We start from the raw sequence: 20,775 nt of genomic DNA on the forward strand, positions 1-20,775 counted from the left end.
CGATGACCCGATTTTTCCATAGGAATCAATGTTAAAATGATTCCTATGGAAAAATGGGTCCTTTTAATACCCCTACTATCCAAGTGGGCATGGAGTTGGATATAAACCTGTGGCGAGCGTAGCGAGCCACCGAGCCCGAAGCGTGGCGAGCGAAGCGAGCCCCGCGAGGGGACGGTATTCGTCCCCTCGCGGGGCTCGCTTCGCTCGCCACGCTTCGGGCTCGGTGGCTCGCTACGCTCGCCACAGGTTTATATCCAACTCCATGCCCACTTGGATAGTAGGGGTATGAAAAGGACCCATTTTTCCCATTGAATTCCATGTTAAAATGGACTCAGTCCATTTTAACATTGATTCCTATGGAAAAATCGGGTCATCGCATCGCATCGCATCGAATCGCATGGTCGCATGCGATGCGATGCGATCTCCCGATCCGACCCGATTTAGAAATCGGCAGCCCAGATACTACATAAGTACCGTTAAATTTTTTTAACATTGAAACTGAGTCCATTTAACATACTAAAAAATGGTAAAAGGGCCAATATAGGCCATTTCTCATTGGGTATGGCCCCATCATGTGTGTAAAAAATAATGGCCCCCCATTGTGGCCGCCACCCCCACGATTGACGCAAACCCGAAGCGTGGCGAGCGCAGCGAGCCCTCGAGGGGCGGCGGTGCGCGTCCTCCGACCTTTTCATTCCCCTACTATCCACGTCGGCGTGGAGTTGAGAATAGATTAGTGTGGCGAGCGCACGCTGATACCTGTGAAGCCCGCGAGGGGACGCAGGGATCTGTGAAGGTATCAGCGTCCCCTCGCGGGGCACGCTGCGCTCGCCACGCTTCGGGCTCGGTGGCTCGCTGCGCTCGCCACACTAATCTATTCTCAACTCCACGCCGACGTGGATAGTAGGGGAATGAAAAGGTCGGAGGACGCGCACCGCCGCCCCTCGCGGGCTCGCTTCGCTCGCCACGCTTCGGGTTCGCGTCAATCGTGGGGGTGGCGGCCACAATGGGGGGCCATTCTTTTTTACACACATGACGGGGCCATACCCAATGAGAAATGGCCCATATTAGCCCTTTTACCATTTTTTAGTATGTTAAATGGACTCCGTTTCAATGTTAAAATAATTTAACATTGAAGCCTATGGATACGATGTACCCGATTTCTCCATAGGCTTCAATGTAAAAGTATTTTAACATTGAAGCCTATGGAGAAATCGGGTACATCGCGTCGGTCGCGTCGTGTGCGTTTTGGTATGCACCCGACGCGACCGACACGATTTTTCCCGACACGACCACCACGATAAAAATCGTGGTGGCCGTGCTAGGAAACAAGTACCAAAAAAACATGTCGACCTCCCGACCTGTTGACCTAACCCATGGCGACCTAACGGTGTGTCGACGTAAAACCTTGTCAACATTGACACCTGTCGACCTTCACCCATGTCGACCTTGCCACCTGTCAACCCAACGACCTTAAGGCCCCCATACACTATGCGATTTTGGGCCGATTTCATCAGATTTCGGCACTTTGTGCCGATAATCGGGTAAAATCGGCCCAAAATCGTAGGTGTGTGATATCTGATCCGATCTGATGCGCGGTCCCGTGCGCATCGGACCGGATCAGGGAGGTCGGACGGTCTGTACATACGATCACGTCCGACCTCCCTGTATGCATATGCCTGCCACCTGACAGGCATATGCATGCAGACACCGGGGGAGCAGTGGGGCGGGCAGCGGGTCCCTGAGCGCCGGCGAGTGCTGCTGACTGACCTGGCCGGGCAGTGTACTTACACATAGCAGCAGCGGGGACGGGCAGCTCAGTGGCGGCTATTATATTTTTAAAATACTTGTCAAATGACCGGCCGCTCTCTGATTGGCTGAGAGCTCTCCGGCCAATCAGAGAGCGGCCGGTCATTTGACAAATATTTTAAAAATCTAATAGCCGCCACTACGCGTCCCGTCCCCGCTGCTGCTATGTGTAAGTACACTGCCCGGCCAGGTCAGCAGCGCTCACCGCACCCGCCGCCCGCCCCCACCACCGCTGGCCGCCGCTGCCCGCCACCGCCGCCGCTGCCTGCCCCCACTACTCCTCACCGCCCTGCAGCTCCCGGGGTTTTTTTTACATGGGATAAATCGCATGCGATTTATCCCATGTAAAAAATGGCACATCAAGTGCCAAATTGTATGTGAGCCTCCCGGGGAGCTGCCGGGCGGCTCGCAGGTAAATTGGGTCCGACTTGTCCCTAGGACAAGTCGGCCTAATGTATGGGGGCCTTAAGTGGTATTGACAATACTACAGTATCCCAGCAAAATATGGTAATGCCCCTGTATAAGCAGGCTAGTGTCATTCAGCTGTGCAGTTGTTTATTCAGGATAAGCATATCACATAGGGGTAAGATTGTAGTAAGCTTTGAAGAGTGATAAATGACCAACCAGCTCCATACACTCAAGATGACTTTTTAAAAATGATCGCTCATTTTGGCTCTTCAGAGTGATAAACTACCGATTTTATCTTTCAGTGTGTATGCACATATTAATGATATCAGAAGTAGAGCACATTGGCTAGTGTGTACAGGGCTTAACTGTATTTTCTCAAACCCTACCTGTAAAATGCCAGTTAGGAGCGGATTGGCTGGTACTTGATCACTCTCCACTTGATCACATGCAAGGCTTAGTATATTTCGCCTTCTGTCATAGCTAGGCACAGGCGCTGCATAAATGCTGTTAGACAGCTTATGTTCTGGAGATCCTTGCTCTGTATGTACATGTACAGTACACAGTCTTGATGTGTCTCTGGATATTACATTTATAAAGGTGCCAGAGTATGAGACTGCTGAATTCATTTCTGGTCCGGGATACTAAGGGCGAGAAGTAGCAAACTGAAAATGCGGTAAAACCCCAGTTTTACCGCATTTTCCAATGTATCAAAACCGATACCGCATTGAAGGGTATCGCCACCTTTGGGTGGCGATACCCTATAGAAGCCTATGGGCTTTTTTTCGACACCCGCCGCCTCCGACACAAACCTGCCGCCTCACCCCCCCCCCCTCTGGCTTACCTTCCTGAAGGGTCCTCCTGCACCCCCAGAAGGCATGGCATATGCGCTGGCATCGCGGCGGACAGCCGGCGAAGGGCGGCGATGTATTTTAATACATCCCGCCCTAATGCTGCAGATGTAGGAGGTCCAGTAGCCTTATCAATCTGTGTAAGGCATTTTGCCTGCTTAAGCAGTTCTGGATCTGTACTGGTATCCCATACTAGCTGAGGTTGTGCAGTGTTACAGTATGGCTTGCAAAAACAAAACAAACAAAAAATGATTAACAGTAGTTGGCTGCTGCCTGCCAACTCCCACAGAGAAGCAGCAAATAATATTTGTCTGGCTCTTTTAGCAAGAAAAGAATGTAACTGTAGCTATGTTGTGTGTCTGCTTCTCTTTATCCCAGCATGACCTCAGCCTGGCTGCTATAATCTAAATGCACAGTGTTGATGTAGTCAGTAGGTCAATCCTCAGCGTAATCTGCTCACACCTGGGATGGCGGTGTATTCTGCAAGCTGTGTTGAGGAGGCAGCAGTACTGTCTGTCTCCCAGAGTGCTTTTGTGCTGGAGGATTTAAACAGAGGCCATCTCCCAGGTGACAGTGGCTTTTCTCTGCCATATGGCAGGGAGATCTGCAATATGACAGATATGTTGTGTGACTGACAAATATTAGAAAAATACTTGTTTCTTTGTTTCTTTTTTTTTTTCTTTTTTTCAATCTGGGGGTTAAACAATTATTTTATTTTGCTGTTGCTCAAGGGATTTTTTTTAATGATTCATTGTTCTGAATTCTTGCAAGAGCTTTTTGTGGGCACAAGTAAGCAGTTAGCTGCGTAATATTACTCCTTTCACACTAGAAAGCGGGTGCAAGACGGGTTGCAAGCTGGGTACAACATCCCTGGTGCGACCTGGTTTGCAAGCACTTTTACAATAGCCGCCTGACCCGGCATAAAGCCGGGCGGGTGACTTAATTGGGAGGCGGGGCTGGGAGATACCAGCATCTCCCAGCGGCGCCTTTACAGTGCAATGAATGGGACCCGGGATACCCGTTCACACTGCCCCTGGACCCGCGAGCGTTCTGGGCCCAACCTTGGTCAAGACCTGGGTTGAAATACCGGAACGCTTGTCCCGGGATAATCATTCGGGACCCTTTCACACTGACCAGTTTCCCGGGTTGTTGCGCGTTCATGTGCAATAACCTGGGAAATATTGGTCAGTGTGAATGTGGTATAACTGTATTGCAGTGTGTCCCTTGAATACATGTAATGTGCAGGAATCATTCATTTGGTCACACTATTCTGTAGCTTGATGGTTTCTACATACTTTTGAATATTGATCATGATAGAGATAGTTGTCATTCAGTGTTCCGTGGTCAGTACATATTAGTTAATTTTGTGTATGTGTGTTCTGTGGCTGTTCAGCGCTGAGGAAGGGCTCGAATCACTTTAACCTAAAAAATCTCATCTATTTTGTCCTTGATTCTACATGGTAAAATATTAGTAAGAACTTGTAAGAACACCTTTCCATTAATGCACACAGGCCACTGGCTGATTATATCATTACACTAAAGCTGACAGTTACTTCTGTAGCTTATGGTCTTTTAGTAAACTGTTGAGGAATACTCTGCATTAGTCAGAACACTAGATTACCTTTTGAAAATGTGCCCAGGACAAACAGGAGGCAACAATGAAGAGCAGATTTGACATACATATCATATTTCAGGGAACATTTAGACTACGAAAAATATGAGCATACTGTATGGTGTTTATAATCCCTTCCTCCGACACCAGCTCCATCTTTACTATCAGGTGGAAATCAGTTCACTAGTTACCAGGCCCTATCGTGCATCTGTAAAGGCTATGATGCACTTAATCCTCACTGTTGGTGTTCGTTTTTGCTCAGGGAGATCTTGATGGCAAATCGGTACTGACCAGTTTTCCAGAAAACACCGTAGTCTAGGAGGTGTCTGTTTCAAACAAAATTGTGTCTTTAACAACTATTTGTTTGCATCTGATAACTTTTTAGATTGTCATTTGTGAAGAAATGAAATATTTTTTCACAGCTGATCTCCAGATACATAGGATCCTGGATATTTTCCCAGACCTATGTGTATTCATGAAAAAAAAAAAAAAAGATCTGATGGTGCTTGTCTGACTTTTTTTTTTTTTGTGCTTCTGTAACATGACTAATAATATTTAATGTGTTTTAACCAAAATAAACACTACTTATTGGTGTACAGTAGACACTGTCACCTCTGTAGCACGCCTTGCTTTTCTGTTGGTAATCCTTATAGGCATTAAGTACTGGCATGTGGACCAGGGCACCATCCCCTCTTACCATTTTATTATCTTTTAGCATGATTTTTAACTTGATTGTGTTGAGTTTTATACACTACATTGGTATAATAATCCAAGCACTTGGACTATAATACTGTACCAATGAACACCAACATGTGGCTCATATTCTTATGTGGAACATATGACAATGTGAAATGTGAGGTCTGCTTCCTGGCATGTGCCAATTCCCAGTTTTTTTTTTATCTGCGGATATACTTAGTGCTGTTTGTAAATGGTCACATTATTGTATAATAAACATATTCTCAAAGGCATTCTTTCTTTTTTTTTTTTTTTAAAAAGGATGAAGAAGAAGAAATCAAACTGGAAATCAATATGCTGAAGAAATATTCCCATCACAGAAATATTGCCACTTACTATGGTGCTTTCATCAAGAAGAGCCCTCCTGGGCATGATGACCAACTGTGGGTAAGCTGCATGTCAGAGTGTGCCAGGGCACTTTCTAATCTGTATTTACAAGTCCACTAAACTGATGCCTGTTGCAGTACCCTTGTGTACCCATCTATTAGAAGCTTACTAAGGTCGAAGCTTACCAAGGTATAGGACGTTATGCATTTCCATTTTATGAGATACAGTATATAAGCTCCTCCCCCTAACACGGCAGCCTACAGCATGGCTATAAAGCAGCATGCTGGGTAGGTTGTTAGGTCTAGGTAGTTATTTTATGCATACTATTTAGCTTTGTAATACTCCACTTTGGCTACAAATCATGTTCAAAAAGTATTTTTGGCACATGTATTTGTTTCAGACAAATTAGTTAAATCCATTTATGCAGATGACTGCTTTTGTCCATTTTCCAGCTTTTGGGAGCAAATGGTTGATTTTATAATTTATTTCCAAAATTTAGATTTTAATTCCAACCAGCCAAATTGGAAAGATAATCTACTAGTGTGTATGGACCTTATGACTTCATTCAAGAATAAAAATGTCTATGGGTAGTATTCAATGCCGGGGGTGAGTGGCCGGCGAGGGGGAATCGCTGCTTAACTTCCTCGCTGGCCACTCACCCTATTCTATGATTCGGGGAAATCCTTGCGGCTAATGCAGAGAGCCCACTACGTCGATTTCCCCCTCGCTCCAAAATCGACGAATGCTTGCTCCAAAATAGTTTGAATACTGACCCTGCAAGCTGTGACAGCTAGCAGGCACCGCTTGCCCCCAGCATTGAATACTACCCTATGGATGAAATTTAATAGGATGAGAGATTCAGAAAGCGAGAGATTTGGTAAGAAATCTCCTCTTTTTTTTTTAAAGCGGCAATCATTTAATCAAACTGGTTTTGCAGTGTAAATGATTGCCGCTTTAAAAAAAACCTGGAGATTTCTTTCCAGATCTCTTACTTTCTGAATTTCTCAACCTATTAAGTTTCCCCTTATATTTCTGTAATTTCTGGGTGCTGCATAAAACACTGGACATTCTGTTCAGATTATTTTGTTAATATTTTGGCTCATTGTTTTGCAATGCTAATGTTTCTTTGTTTCACAGCTTGTGATGGAGTTTTGTGGTGCTGGCTCAATCACTGACCTGGTGAAGAATACTAAAGGGAATACTTTAAAAGAAGATTGGATTGCTTATATCTCTCGTGAAATCCTGAGGGTAAGGATGAAGTGCTCTCATCTCAAAGTAGTGCTGTCATGTCATGAAATATTCATCAGCTGGTTAAGGCTTGTGCTACGTCTGAGAGGGAATCCTTTTTCTACAGAGCATTGATGTCATTGGGCTTTCTTTTAATTACATACACTGGTGCTGATTCCCTTACAGTACAGTTTTAAACTCACAAAGACGCTTTGGATATCAATCAGTTTAGTTTTATATTAACTTGTGCACACACGTAGCACCATTTGCTAACGAATCAGAATGAATGAAGTTCAAAAACAACGATTAGAATTGGGAATATGTAAAAAGTAACTTTTACTTGAAGCGACTTGTTATTTATTATACAATTGATGAGATGATTCTCTTTCCAAAAACATGTTCTGTTAATCTTCCTACTTCCTGTCGTTGCCCTGGTGTGTGTCCAAGAGCAAGCATGACAAGTGCTTCTTCATGGTTGTCTCCCCTTCAGGCATCACTGATTTCTGAGCTGGAAAAGGACATGTGCTGCTTTAGAGTCGCAGCTCTAACCAGAATGAATATCACATTTTAATTAGTGGTGTCTTGTGTTGGGCAGAATGGTATCTCTGGAGCTTTCCCTATCCTCCTGTATGCCGCCACTCTCTGCCTATTACTGGTCTAGAGTGACTGGAGCAGTACCATGCAGGAAGGAAGGCTTTAATGATGCCGCTGTTAGGACCTTTTTACTTATAATGTATGGAAGTTTCTTTCCCTTGGTGAATCTGTATAAGATCATGTGAATGCCCTTTAACACTTGCACCAGCGCTAGAGGGATTGCTTGGCATGGCATAGTTGTCTTTTTTTCCACTTGGCAGGAAGTAGCAGGTGCTTCATTTGTGTGCTTTATACTTGCAACAACAATAAAGGGCCCTACACACTAGATCAGCGGTCCTCAAATTATTTTGCACTGGGACCCCATCAGACAATAAAAATAACTATGGGACCCCAGCAAGTGACTGCAGAAGGTCATCACATCACATGTGTAGTCAGTAGACAGCACATACATGGCAGCATTGTGGAGGCACAAAATGATGGGAGGAGTCTAAATAACAGACAATTCAACAGATGTTTCAGACTCCTTCAATCACTGACTGAGATTAGAAAAGTCATCAGCTTGATGGTCAGTAACATGGAGTCGCGACCAGTGGCGTATCTATAGGCCCGCAGCCCCCGCGGTGGCGGGGAGGCACTGAAGGGGTGTGGGCGCCGGGGGGCTGCGGGACTATTGTTACTCACCGTCTTCTGCAGCCAGCGCTTCTATCTGTGCCTGGGGTCCCGGCTCTCCCGGCCTCAGCAGGCATCGCACAGCCCCCCAGGCATCGCACAGCCCTCCGGCTACTGCTGCAGCGCTGCTAATACAAAAAAGTGACACTCGGAAAATGTCTGCCCCATACTGCTGTATGGGGGAAGCCATTTTCAGAGTGTCCCTTTTTCGATTAGCAGCGCTGCAGCAGTAGCCGGAGGGCTGTGCGATGCCTGCTGAGGGCTTGCCCTATGCTGCCTGTCTACAGGGAGTTTGTACAGCGCGGGTACCGGGCTCTGACTTCTGCCAGGGAGTGTGAGGAGCCCGCAGCACTGTGAGTACACGCTCCCCTTATTACTTCTTCTTTAGAAGCCGGCGGGGGGTTGGGGGCGCCCCTCTGCATTTTCGGCAGGGGGCGCAGAATAACTAGTTACGCCACTGGTCGCGACCCCATGCTGAGAAGGTTGGGACCCACTTTGGGGTCAGGACCCACAGTTTGAGAACCGCTGCACTAGATGATCTGCAGCCGATATAGTTACCATAGCGGACGTGGTGGTGGGAGGTTTATATTGGTCTTTATTTTGACGTCACCGGGGCCAGCAGAACATCCAGGTCGTTTAGCTGGATAGCCGAACTGAACTGCATGTTCAGAAGGCATTAATTGTTAATTTATTTATTATTATTATTATTAACAGTCTCTTATATAGCGCATACATATTCCGCAGCGCTTTACAAAGTATAGTGTAACATTCATATTCATTCCCTGCCCCAGTGGAGCTTACAATCTAAAGTCCCTACCACATGTACACACACAGACATTCTAGAGTTAATTTTGTTGGAAACCAATTGACCTACCAGTATATTTTTGGATTGTGGGAGGAAACGGGAGTACCCGGAGGAAACCCACGCAAACACAGGGAGAATATACAAACTCTGCACAGTTTGGGCCATGGTGGGTATTGAACCTATGACCTCAGCACTGTGAGGCAGTAATATTAACCATTACACCATCCGTGATGCCCCGTTAATGATACTGAGTGTACACACTAGACAATATCTCTCAGACGCGATTTTATTCACAATACCATCGGCATTTGTAAAAGTTAGTATTTAGGTTCAGGCTTAATAAAATTCATATTATTACGGGTTACGAAATGTTGATGCACAGTTAACGGTTATTTGGTTAAACTATCAAGGGTAATTCTGACCTTTCTTTGTCTCCCCTACATACCTTATGTCTTTCTAGTCTCCTTGTTCTCACATTGATTGCCAAATGCATCCCGTTAAACTGGAACTTGATACCAGTATATTTTTAAGACAAAGGCATATGAGTCATGGTTTTTTCTTCTTTATTTCAGCAGGATGTTCAGTGTCCCTGTAAGTCAGTATGTCCTCTCATCAAGCAAACTATAAACTCATTCTTCCTAATAACGCATTTGTTTTCTTTAGGGCTTGGCTCATCTCCATGCTCACCACGTGATTCACAGGGATATCAAAGGACAGAACGTGCTGCTAACGGAAAATGCAGAGGTGAAGCTAGGTAGGTGGCACAATACAGATGTTCATGAACATGAATAGGTATTTGTACCTGTAGTTTAATGCTAAACTGATGAAACAGAGGTGATATGAGATGCAGCCCAAGTCCTGCAGTGGTTTAGGGTAATGTAGGGTACACACCAGGACGACCCGCTCACGATGCACATCGTAAACGGGTCGTCAGTGGCTCGTCCGACCCGCTCACGGTGACGCGGGGGGGCACGACCCGCTCACGATGTGCACCGTGAGCGGGTCCGATCCGATGGCGACCCGCACCCGGCTGTATGGTCGTCATTGAGATCCTACCTGCAGCAGGTAGGATCTCAATGACGACCGACCGACCCGCGGGACCGCGCATCGGATCAGTATCGGTCCACACCAAGACAGAAAAGGGCCCAATCAGCACACAATCTACATCCAATTGGTCGGAATTGGATCTAGATTGAGGGGATCGGGCCCTAGTCGTCCTGGTGTGTACCCAGCATTAGGCACTAGAGGAAGGGGTAGGAATTAGGGAATCAGAATGACTGCTGGACTAATGGTCACATGACTGCTTGGAGCAGGTAAATTACCACAGGATCACCAGAAATTATATGCAGACATTCTATTTTATCAACATTTCATTGGTGTCGACATTGGAAATATTGCCAAATAATATCTAACCTGCTCAAAAAATAGCCATTGTTCTTTAGGATCTGTGATATGAGAGCCCTGGTTACAGTGGTACATTTCCATGTCAGAATGTACAGGTTGCATTTTTAGGACCATAGCCCTCCATTGACGTCTGTTTTATGAGTTGTATTGTGCATGTGTGGTGTCATCAGCTGTCTGCAGCATGGACAGTCTGTGTGGGCTAGATCTGACCTACTTTAATTCTGCTTCAGCACCTTCACACCATGCCAGGAATAATGTAGGATTCCATTTATTCATTTCTATAGTAGATTGGGACCACAAGAGAGCATGCTGAATTTATGCAGCGTGCTGCAGAGATGATCATGGTTATGTCGACAGTCTAGGTTGACAGTCAAAAGGTCGACCCTATTGGTCAACAGACAGAAGGTTGACACATGGAAAATAGTGTTCACTCTAGGGATAGTGTTCACTCTGCCATCGGGCAGGGCCACATATCTGAGCATTGCTTGTTTTTGCTGATAAACAGACCGATCTAGTCAGATGCTTTAGTCATGAGAGTAACTGCCATCTGATAAGGTGTACTGCCCATTGTCTGACCATACCAATCTGTCATATTATTTATGTAATATGTGAATCTACTCTGCTTCCCCTTTTTATTGTCCCAACAAATAAGGGGGGGGGAAACAATGACTTATAATGTACAGATTTATGCTGCAGCACACCCAAATCAGTCTAGGCAGCACTAGAAAATGGACATACTGTGTTTACTTGTGAGCTTTTGCACACCTTACTCCATTTTTGTGAAAAAAAGAGGTGTCACTCCTGGTCTTTTAAAAAATTTAGACAATCTGCATTCCCAAATATTCAGTAGAAGGGTGCTACAACTACATAAGTATGGAGTATTGTATCATACTTAGAGGTCAGCACAACTAGAATGCAGTTTAAAAAAAAAAGTTCTTTATGTAGCGTGTCAAAAATAGAACCCATTTGGCAGTGGAAACAAGTGTACAAAAATCCATCAGAATCCATATACTCAAAGTAGACATAAAGCAGGTAAATGTAGCCACTGCAGGTCAGCCATGCTCATCAGCTGCTTTGATGGGTGTTACATCGTCATCAGGAGCATACAAGGCTGACAAACTGACCCAATATATTCTGTATACCTGCCACCAGTAAGCAATAAAGGTAATCATAGAACTCCTCTATTAGTCTCATGCTGACCCAGTGTCCCACATTCAGGCGCTGATGGAAATCGGCTTGGAGCCGGGCAGATGCCAGTACTCAAGCTGCACCTGTATGCACCCATGTGACCAAGCACATATTAGCCGGACAGTGTGTCCGTCACCATGATCAACGACCCTAACTGCAGTGACAGCGGCATTCCTGCAATAACAGAGATGGCGCTGTTTTTGGGCCAGATGTACTAAGCTGAAAAAGTGATAAAATGGAGAGTGATAATCCACCAGCCAATCGGCTCCAATATTCCATGCTTATTACATCTTGCCTAATGTGATCAGTGGCAGCAACTTATAACTGGTTACAATATATTAATTGGTAACCAAGAATACTTAGAACCTAATACTGAATCCAAATAAAACAGAAGTCCTGATGATAAATCACAGGACGGCAGCATAGCCAACTGACAGGTCTTACGCTGGGGGGCACAGCACTAAAAAACTCTGATCGTGTGTGGAATCTTGGTGTTTTCCTGGATAGTGGTCTGACACTTAAACATCAGGGGCGAAATGTAATAGGTTGCGATTTTTGGACGAGTTCCAAACTCGCCAGAAATCGCACCTTTAAAAATCGAGTTTTTTTCCGCGAATTCGCATATGTAATGAGATGCGAATTAGCGGAATAAAATGCGATTTGCCGCGATTTTCAGTCATGAAAATGTGCGCATTTTCATATATGCGATTTTGGGTAAAAAAAATAAATAAAATAAAAAACGGCGTGGGGTCCCCCCTCCAGAGCATAATGAGCCCCGGGCTGAAAGAGCCGGTCCTGGTTTCATAAAATCACAGGAACAAACAAGTCGGGGTTCCGTGCATTTTATAAAACCAGCACCAGGCTCAAGGGCCGGTCCTGGTTCCCAAAATACAGGGGACAAAATGACTAGGGGTCCTCCGTATTTCAAGAACCAGCACCGGGCCCAACCAGCCAGCAGGGTAATGCCACAGCCGGGGGGAGACTTTTTATACAAGTCCCCCCAGGGGGTCCTGGGGGAGTGGGGACCCCCCCAAAGAAGGGCCCCCCCCCTCCAGAACTTACCAGCCCATGCTGAAGCCCCGGGCTGTCCTCGATGCCCCTGGGCTGTGGGCATCGAGCTGATGATTGGTGTAAAAAATAGCTGAAATCCTATTGTATATTGCTGTGGAACTATGAGTCCCAGCAAGCCTGCACCACATGCAGGGACTTGGAGAACCACAAGTCCCAGCATGTGGGGCAATAAAGGGCCCACTGGGACTTGTAGTCCCACAGTAGTACAAATAGTTTAAAAAGTACACAAACACACTGACAGTAAAACTTTATTACATTCGGAGCCCATACATCCAATACTCACCTATGTTGCCACGAAGGATCGGTCCCCTTGTCCAGTAGAATCCACTGGGGTGCCTGTGGAGAGAATTCATACTCACCGGACGTCTTCAGCGCTTCTCCGGGTGCCCAGCAGCATTCTTCCCACGGTCCGGTGTTCTGTTTACATCTGGGGCTCCGCCCCCAGACCGGGACTTAGCCCCACCTACCAGCCAATGATGGTCCAGCATGGGGGTTTTCCCGGACCATCATTGGCTGGTAGGCGGGGCTAAGTCCCGGTCTGGGGGTGGCTCCCCCCGCACTGACAGGCAGCGGGGAGAACCGGCTTTCTCCGTTGCCTCTAACAGCTTCTGTACCGCTGTCCCAGTGCTACAGAGGCTGAGAGCGCGATTGGCCGATACGTCTCCATGGAGACGCATAGCTCAGTCCTGATTGGCTGAGCTATGCGTCTCCATGGAGACGTATCGGCCAATCGCGCTCTCAGCCTCTGTAGCGCTGGAACAGCGCTACAGAAGCTGTTAGAGGCAACGGAGAAAGCTGGTTCTCCCCGCTGCCTGTCTGTGCGGGGGGAGCCGGCTGTGAAGTAGCCAGACCAGCGCTGGATCCAGGAATGGTAAGTAACGCTGGTGTAAAAGTGAGGTGTGTGTGTGTGTGTGTAATAAACTTTTACTTCTCTGTGTGTGTGTTTTTTATAAACATTCTTTATACAGGTGGACTACAAGTCCCAGCGGGCCCATTAATGCTCGCATGCTGGGACTAGTGGTTATCCAAGTCCCAGCATGCGGGGGAGGTCTGCTGGCACTTGTAGTTCTCCGGTATAAAGCAATGTAACGTATGATCGATTTAACCCTATCAGGCCTGCGTCCACTGGCCACGGACGCCGGTGACAGCCCCGGGCTTCAGCCCTGGACGGGTGAAGCCTGGGGGAGGGGACCCCTTTATTGGGGGGGTCCCCACTCCTCCAGGTACCCCGTCCAAGGCTGACAAGCCACGGTGCTCATGTTTTGGCCGGGGGACCTTGTATAAAAAGTGTCCCCCGGCTGTGGCATAACACCGCGGGCTGTTGGAGCCCTGTGCTGGTTTCAAAATACGGGGGACCCCCAGATTTTTTGTACCGCGTATTTTTGGAACCAGGACCGGTCCAAGAGTCCGGGGCTGGTTTCAGAAATACGGGGGACCCCTATGCTTTTTGTCCCCCCGTATTTTTGGAACCAGGTCCGGCTCAATGAGCCCGGGGCTGGTTATGCTTAGGAGGGGGGACCCCACGCCGTTTTTTTTTTATAAAAACACTTTTACACATTTTTATTAACAGGACCATGCACAGATCTCAATGATCTGTGCATGGTTCTGTCAAATTCGCCTGTCAGAACCTGGTCTATTTTTTTTGCGATTTTTGGTAACATTTACCAATAATCGCACCCTATTACATTTTGCGAGTTGTATACTTTATAATGGGAAAACATCTGGATGCGATTTGAAATGTGACTAAAAATCGCACTTTCACAAGTGCGATTTCGCAGTAAAAAGTGCGATTTTTTTTACCGCGATTTTCAACCTATTAAATGTGCGATTTTCGGAAAATGTGTGATTTCGGCCGTTTTTGACCAAAAATCGCACATGTCTAAAAATCGCACCCTATTACATTTCGCCCCAGGTGTCAGCTGCAGTCAAATCCTCATTCTATCATCTAAGGAATATAGCCACTTAATTCCCTCGGAAGACCTGCCTAAAGTCATACATGCATTTATATCATCACGGCTAAACTACTGCAATGCTCTCTACCTGGGTCCCCCATCAAAAGAATTGCACTGCTTGCAGCTGGTACAAAATGCAGCTGCCGGACTATTAACTAACCAGCCCCGCTCCTGCCACATAACTCCCATTCTCTACTCCCTTCACTGGATACCTGTAAAATGGCGAATTGTTTTCAAGATTGGCTTACTCACATTCAAGGCCCTACATGACAAGGGCCCAAGGTACCTGCAGCAGCAGCTGATTCCTTACGCTCCTACTCGATTACTATGATCCGTTGAAGGACTTCTAACAGTACCCAGAATTTCCCTGAATTCATCTGGGGGTCGAGCTTTCAACTTTGTTGCTCCAACTCTATGGAACTCTCTTCCACGCACAGTGCGAGAAGCCCCACTGTAGAATCCTTTAAAAATAGACTAAAGACGTACCTATTTACTCAAGCATTTTACTGATATCTACTGTTAAGCTTGTTTTGTATTTTGAGCTGTGAAGACAGTGGTAAAGCACTTTGAGTCCTATTGGTATGGTTGTGTTTTTATATTATAAGAAATATAAAAAAAAACCTACAAAATCACACTGTATAAGCAGGGACCTGAAATGTTAATACTATACTATAAGAAACAATTCAATGATTAATTGAGAACTCCTGGTGAGATTGAATTAAGTTGTTTGATCCCATAATATTTCTTTTGAATTAGTAATTTTCCACGGTTACCACCTCTCCCAAGTGGGGAGAATGTGATCTAAAGGCAAAAAGTTAAAATCTTTAAGGATCTATCCACAAAGCGCAAAGTGTTTAGCCACAGGAGGCATAATCAAGTCAATAGAACATATGGCTTTCTTAATAGATGTGCGGTGTAAAGCAATTATTTCCATCAATGTACGTATTGTTTTCCCATTGTACACCATACGACAAGGGCAGATTATACCAATATGGGTACTTCTGTAGTTTCACGGCGCCGTGCTACTTCCGTACTGGCGCCGTGAAACTACAGAAGTACCCCAATATGCTATAATCTGTCCTTGTTGTATGGTGTACATACGACAAGTATATATGTAAAAAGAAAAAAACACCAATAGGGGGCATATAACTAAATTATGTAAATTATTCAGGGACATCCTTACAGAGGAGCTTGTCATTTGGGTAATATAGTACATACCGCCCTTTAAATACATCCTCATAATACCAAGATGTGTAAGGCTTGATAATTGGTGGTTAAAAGGTGTGGTTCTTGCAGTTAGTTTTCAAACAGAAAGGTCTCCATATTGGTGCACAAAGAAAATCGGACTTCTTTTGGAGGGAGATCAGGACAGACATTTTAATTTAATTTATTTATTTTAATCCCTTTTTTATTCAGTACATTTTTATTGATTTTCAGCAATAGCACAACCAATAGTAAAAGGACATAGTGTTTATAGCGACTTGCACATAATAATGAAAGGTGAAATAATGTATATCAATTACAGATGGATGCTCATACAATATAAAGATACATGGCTAAGCCATTGGGAAAACATCATACCCCGTGTACAGGATTAGAATAATATAGCTACCCAAAGGTGCCATTTGGGTTAACTGAATAAAAAACACACACAAAACCACAAGGAGTATATTTGCAAGGAAATATGCATTACCGTAGGAGCACACAACCATACCAACGTGGGACATGGCACAACAATTATATATCGCAGTAATTTCCAAATGTGAGAAAATTAAAATTGTGTCCAAATACCAGAAATCCCCAAGGTAAACCTGCCCAAAAAAAACCCTCCCTGTATAATCTTCAACCTAGGCATACTTTGATCCGTAACCAAAAGAAAAACAGAGTTTGTGATAATGGATACAGTATCACAAATGTCACAGTTGGGCGCTTAGTAGCTGTGCCAAGCTGCAGTGTTTTTGGGGTGTCACACCCACTATGATTAGAAACGGAAGTGGATAAAGGGTAAAACTGCGCTAAAAACACTCTTGCAACAGGTGTTCTATTCATGAAATTAAAACTGACACTTTATTCTACAACAATCATAGACATTGGTAAATAAAAAGTTAAATGTGAATGTATTATTAATTTATTTATAAGGCGCCACAAGTGTTTTTGCAGCACCGTACAAAGGAACAGTACAGGCAGACCAAGCTTAAACCTTGAATAAATAACAAAAACAGAGTATAGGTAAAGAGCGCCACAGTTCAATACAGATTACAGCTTAAATATAAGTAGTGAGGACTCAATCAACGTACTACTATAGGCTTGTGGCCAATGATGGAGATGAGTATGTGGACAAATGTGAAGAGAAGAGGGCTTTGACAACAGGCGGGAAGAAGAGGACCCTGCTCTGAGGAGCTTACAATCTAGTAGGAAGGGGAGACAGATTGCATATGGTGCAAGCAAGTGGGCTGTGGCTTTATAGCAGGATGTAAGCATTAAGGGGGGTCAGAGAACCAGCCTGATCTCTAATGTATAGATGAGAAAACTGGTATCGGATTTAGTAGTCAAAAATTGGATGTATATAGGGCAGTATTCAATGACGGAGTTCTCCGTGCATGGAGAGCGTTTTATTTTGCTCTCCATGCACTCTCCGTGTTCCGGAGGGCTCGCTGCCACTCCTGCTCCCACTATTCAACGTTTTTAAGACTCGCCGCCACTCGCAGCGAGTCTTAACCCCTGCAGCGGACGAGCGTCCGCGGCAGGGAGCTGACAGGGAGCCGTGGGACGTGGCATCCAGGGAGATTAAAGTCTCCCTGGATGCCACAGAACATATGTGAGGGTAGGGGGCCCCCCTGGGACCCAGGCAGCACAGGCTGCCCCCCCCCTATAGCCAGCGGGGGACCCAGTATTCACTGCACCCGAACGTGCATACGGGTGCAGTGAATATATGAATATCTAATGAGCGGCTCGAGCGCTCCGGCCCCCTGCTGGCTGCACTGTGTAAAAAAAAAGAAAAAAAAAATTAAAAAAAATATTTTTTTTAAAATTAAATATATATTCATGTGCTATAAGCACATGAATAAAAATAACATGCCCCTTCACAGAAAAAAAAACCTGATTTTTTGACACCAAAATTTCTTAAAAAAACCTTTTAGTTTAAAAGTTCACATTCCAGCTCTCCATCAAAAGATGGAGAATTGCTACACGGAGAGACACGGAGAAAGTCACTTAGAAAGACGGAGAACATTTCACATTGAATAGGGTTGCTCGCTTTTGGAGAGCAAAATGCCCCGTCCAAGGCGAAAAAAGCACAAATTCTCCACAAAACACGGAGAACTTTTTTTATTGAATACTGCCCATAGTCACTCGTTAGGGTCCATTGGGGTTCCTATTAAGTGTCTGTTCCTGGGTGATGCTTCCCTGTGTTGGGCCCAGTTGTTAGCAGCCTGGATAGTGAATCTCGTTTTAAAGACTTTACGGCGAGATGGCACTCTCCTGCCTTGAGTGAACCTTGTAATTTGTGGGTTCCTTCTCAGGCAGGTTTGTATAGGTCCAGTTAGAGACGGCTGTGATGGGATGGTCAGTTTGGAAGCTAGTTTGGTCACAAAGTTGTGTCGAGGGAAGATGTCCAATTGGATGGGTGGCTATATAGGCTGTCACCGACGCATTTCGCTAGGATAGATTTTTCAAGGTAATCCTCAGTGCAGAGTACTAGTTTAGATACCCAAATTGATTAAACAATAATAGACACCTGTTGCATGCTGATTATCAAGATTGATTTGCAGTACTTATTATGTAGAAAAACTTCTATATATTAGGAGACAGAATGTTACTTACCTGTATTATTTAAATTCAAAGACGAATAGTGGAAACCTTATAATTTCATTAAAATATTTAGGGCCAATGTGGGAATCGATCCCATGACCTCAGCACTGTGAGGCAGTAATGCTAACCATTATTTATATATATATTTTTTACATGGGTATATGTGTTTGTGTGTGTGTATATCTATCTATCTATCTATCTATCTATCTATCTATCTATCTATCTATCAAGCAGAGAGCACTCACCGGACTGTATTTTCATCCAGAAAAGAAAGATTTATTTACATATCAGGGCGAAGTCAACGTTTCGGTCCACTGGGGGACCTTTTTCAGACCACCTTGAAAGAATGAAGCATACATCCCACTGCCCACTCAGTGTTTAAATACCCCTCCAGCTGATTACCACTCATACACCGGAAGTGCACTCCTCTGTGATTACAGAGTTATATCTTCTTAACCAACATAGGATCTATATCACTGTTCAAATAAACGTTAATATCTTAGGTATATTACCTGTCGCTAATTGTTAAAGATCTCTTAGATAAAACAACCGGCCAGACACCGCGGTTTGCGCTCCAACCATCCCAATACCCCACACACTGTATAACCTATCGCCAAGTTAGGAATACTTTGATCACCAAATAGCCTAGCCTAACACCGCCCCCCCCCAACCAACCAACCAACCAAATGGAGGATCGTAACCACATAGACTGACTGGGGCAAATACTTTAACTAATTAATAACAGCATGTATAAGAGTATAGTGGGCAGTAAAAACAGTCCACTATATGTAAGGAGCATTCAGTGACCTAAGACAAGGAATACAGGATTGTAAAATATTAATCTGAATGTGTGTCATCTGCATCCAACCTCCAAAATCACAATTGCATGGATTGACTGGGGCAATATACCCATGACCTTAGCTAGAGCAAGCCTGGCTCCTCCCACAAGCATTAGAATACATTTTAGTTGCATTTAAGTGTTTACATGAAATGTTTGATCTATTGTTGGTATGAAGCTCTATGATCCCTGCAAGCATTATGTCCATTCCTATGTATTTAGCTATATGTTGCGTATATATGCTACTTATATTTCATTGAAACGTGTTCTTATAGAAGCAAATTATTCTTTTTTAAAAGCAGCCTACTACTAAAATGAAAACTATGGTGGCATCGGGGACTTCCTGGTGTGTTAAGCATTGTTGTTTAAATTTTTTTTACATTTTAAACCTTACTAAATGCATTTTCACCCGTGACAGTCCCCAAAAAAATGAACGAAAGGGATTTGACTCGTAAACCACACTTTCCAACAAGGGTTTGCTTTGAATAGGTTTTTACTCCAGAAGCATTAGCTAATGTACTGTGCTCTAAAGAAACATTCATTAGGTTCACTGTACACAGAAGCTTGGAGATGCAGTAACAAACACTGTGCTGGCATACTGGTAAAGGATGGGCAAAGTACATTGTTTTCTCTATTCTTTTAAAGGCTTGTATCCCTGTGTACAAGCCCTTAGGTAATGAATACCTATGGAAAATATACACAGATTTACAAAAAAAGTGGTGCAAAATTTATATTGATTTAATGCCATTCTATAAATTCCCAATGAGAGTTTTCTGAAGACTTTAGAGCTTAATGACCAGCCGAGTGTACAGTCTTTAAGTAGATTTGTTTCCTAAGATGTTGAAGTATTGTGCGTCTGTTTCTCTTGCAGTGGATTTTGGTGTTAGTGCTCAGTTGGACAGGACTGTTGGTCGGAGAAATACTTTTATTGGCACACCATACTGGATGGCCCCAGAAGTTATAGCCTGTGATGAAAACCCAGATGCTACCTATGATTATAGAGTAAGTGGGTTATTGTATTTTTAGCATGCAACTATGGCAATTACAGAAATTAGGAATGTGTGGTTTTTTTTTTCCTTAATGAGCATCTACATTTTTTTTCCTCTGTGTCCTAATCATACAATTACAGGTACTTATGTAATATCTAGGCTCCCGTTTTCTTATGAGACCGCGTCAACTCGCGGGGCTCGCTGCGCTCGCCACGCGTCAGGCACGGTGGCTCGCTGCGCTCGCCACACAATATTAAATCAACTCCATGCGTAGTTGGATGGTAGGGGTATGAAAAAATGGGGTGCATTTAACATGGGAGCCCAGATAATACATAAGTACCCAATTACATATGATGGGGTTACCATTGTGAAAAAAAGTCCAATGGCTGTATAAAAATCCCACTACTTTGACCCCTTTAAGTTCAGTAAATGGAACACTATCTGCTCATAAACACAGACCCAACTGAAAGCATTTCCCAGTAGATGCCA

The 20,775-nt window shown here is 44.5% G+C and overlaps 1 protein-coding gene across 4 annotated transcripts in view; it reads left to right on the forward strand.

The window, feature by feature from the left end:
* Window positions 1-20,775, forward strand: part of MAP4K4 (mitogen-activated protein kinase kinase kinase kinase 4) — a 177,680-nt gene that overhangs the window by 99,069 nt on the left and 57,836 nt on the right. For all 4 annotated transcript variants that reach the window (XM_083174380.1, XM_083174381.1, XM_083174382.1 and 1 more), the window contains exons 4-7: window positions 5,674-5,799; window positions 6,877-6,987; window positions 9,698-9,788; window positions 20,169-20,299. In XM_083174380.1, the coding sequence (XP_083030506.1) occupies window positions 5,674-5,799; window positions 6,877-6,987; window positions 9,698-9,788; window positions 20,169-20,299 (459 nt within the window). The remainder of the gene's footprint in view (window positions 1-5,673; window positions 5,800-6,876; window positions 6,988-9,697; window positions 9,789-20,168; window positions 20,300-20,775) is intronic.

The sequence above is a fragment of the Crinia signifera genome, chromosome 2, assembly GCF_055691185.1.
Source record: "Crinia signifera chromosome 2, ASM5569118v1, whole genome shotgun sequence".
Taxonomy (NCBI): Eukaryota; Metazoa; Chordata; class Amphibia; order Anura; family Myobatrachidae; genus Crinia; species Crinia signifera.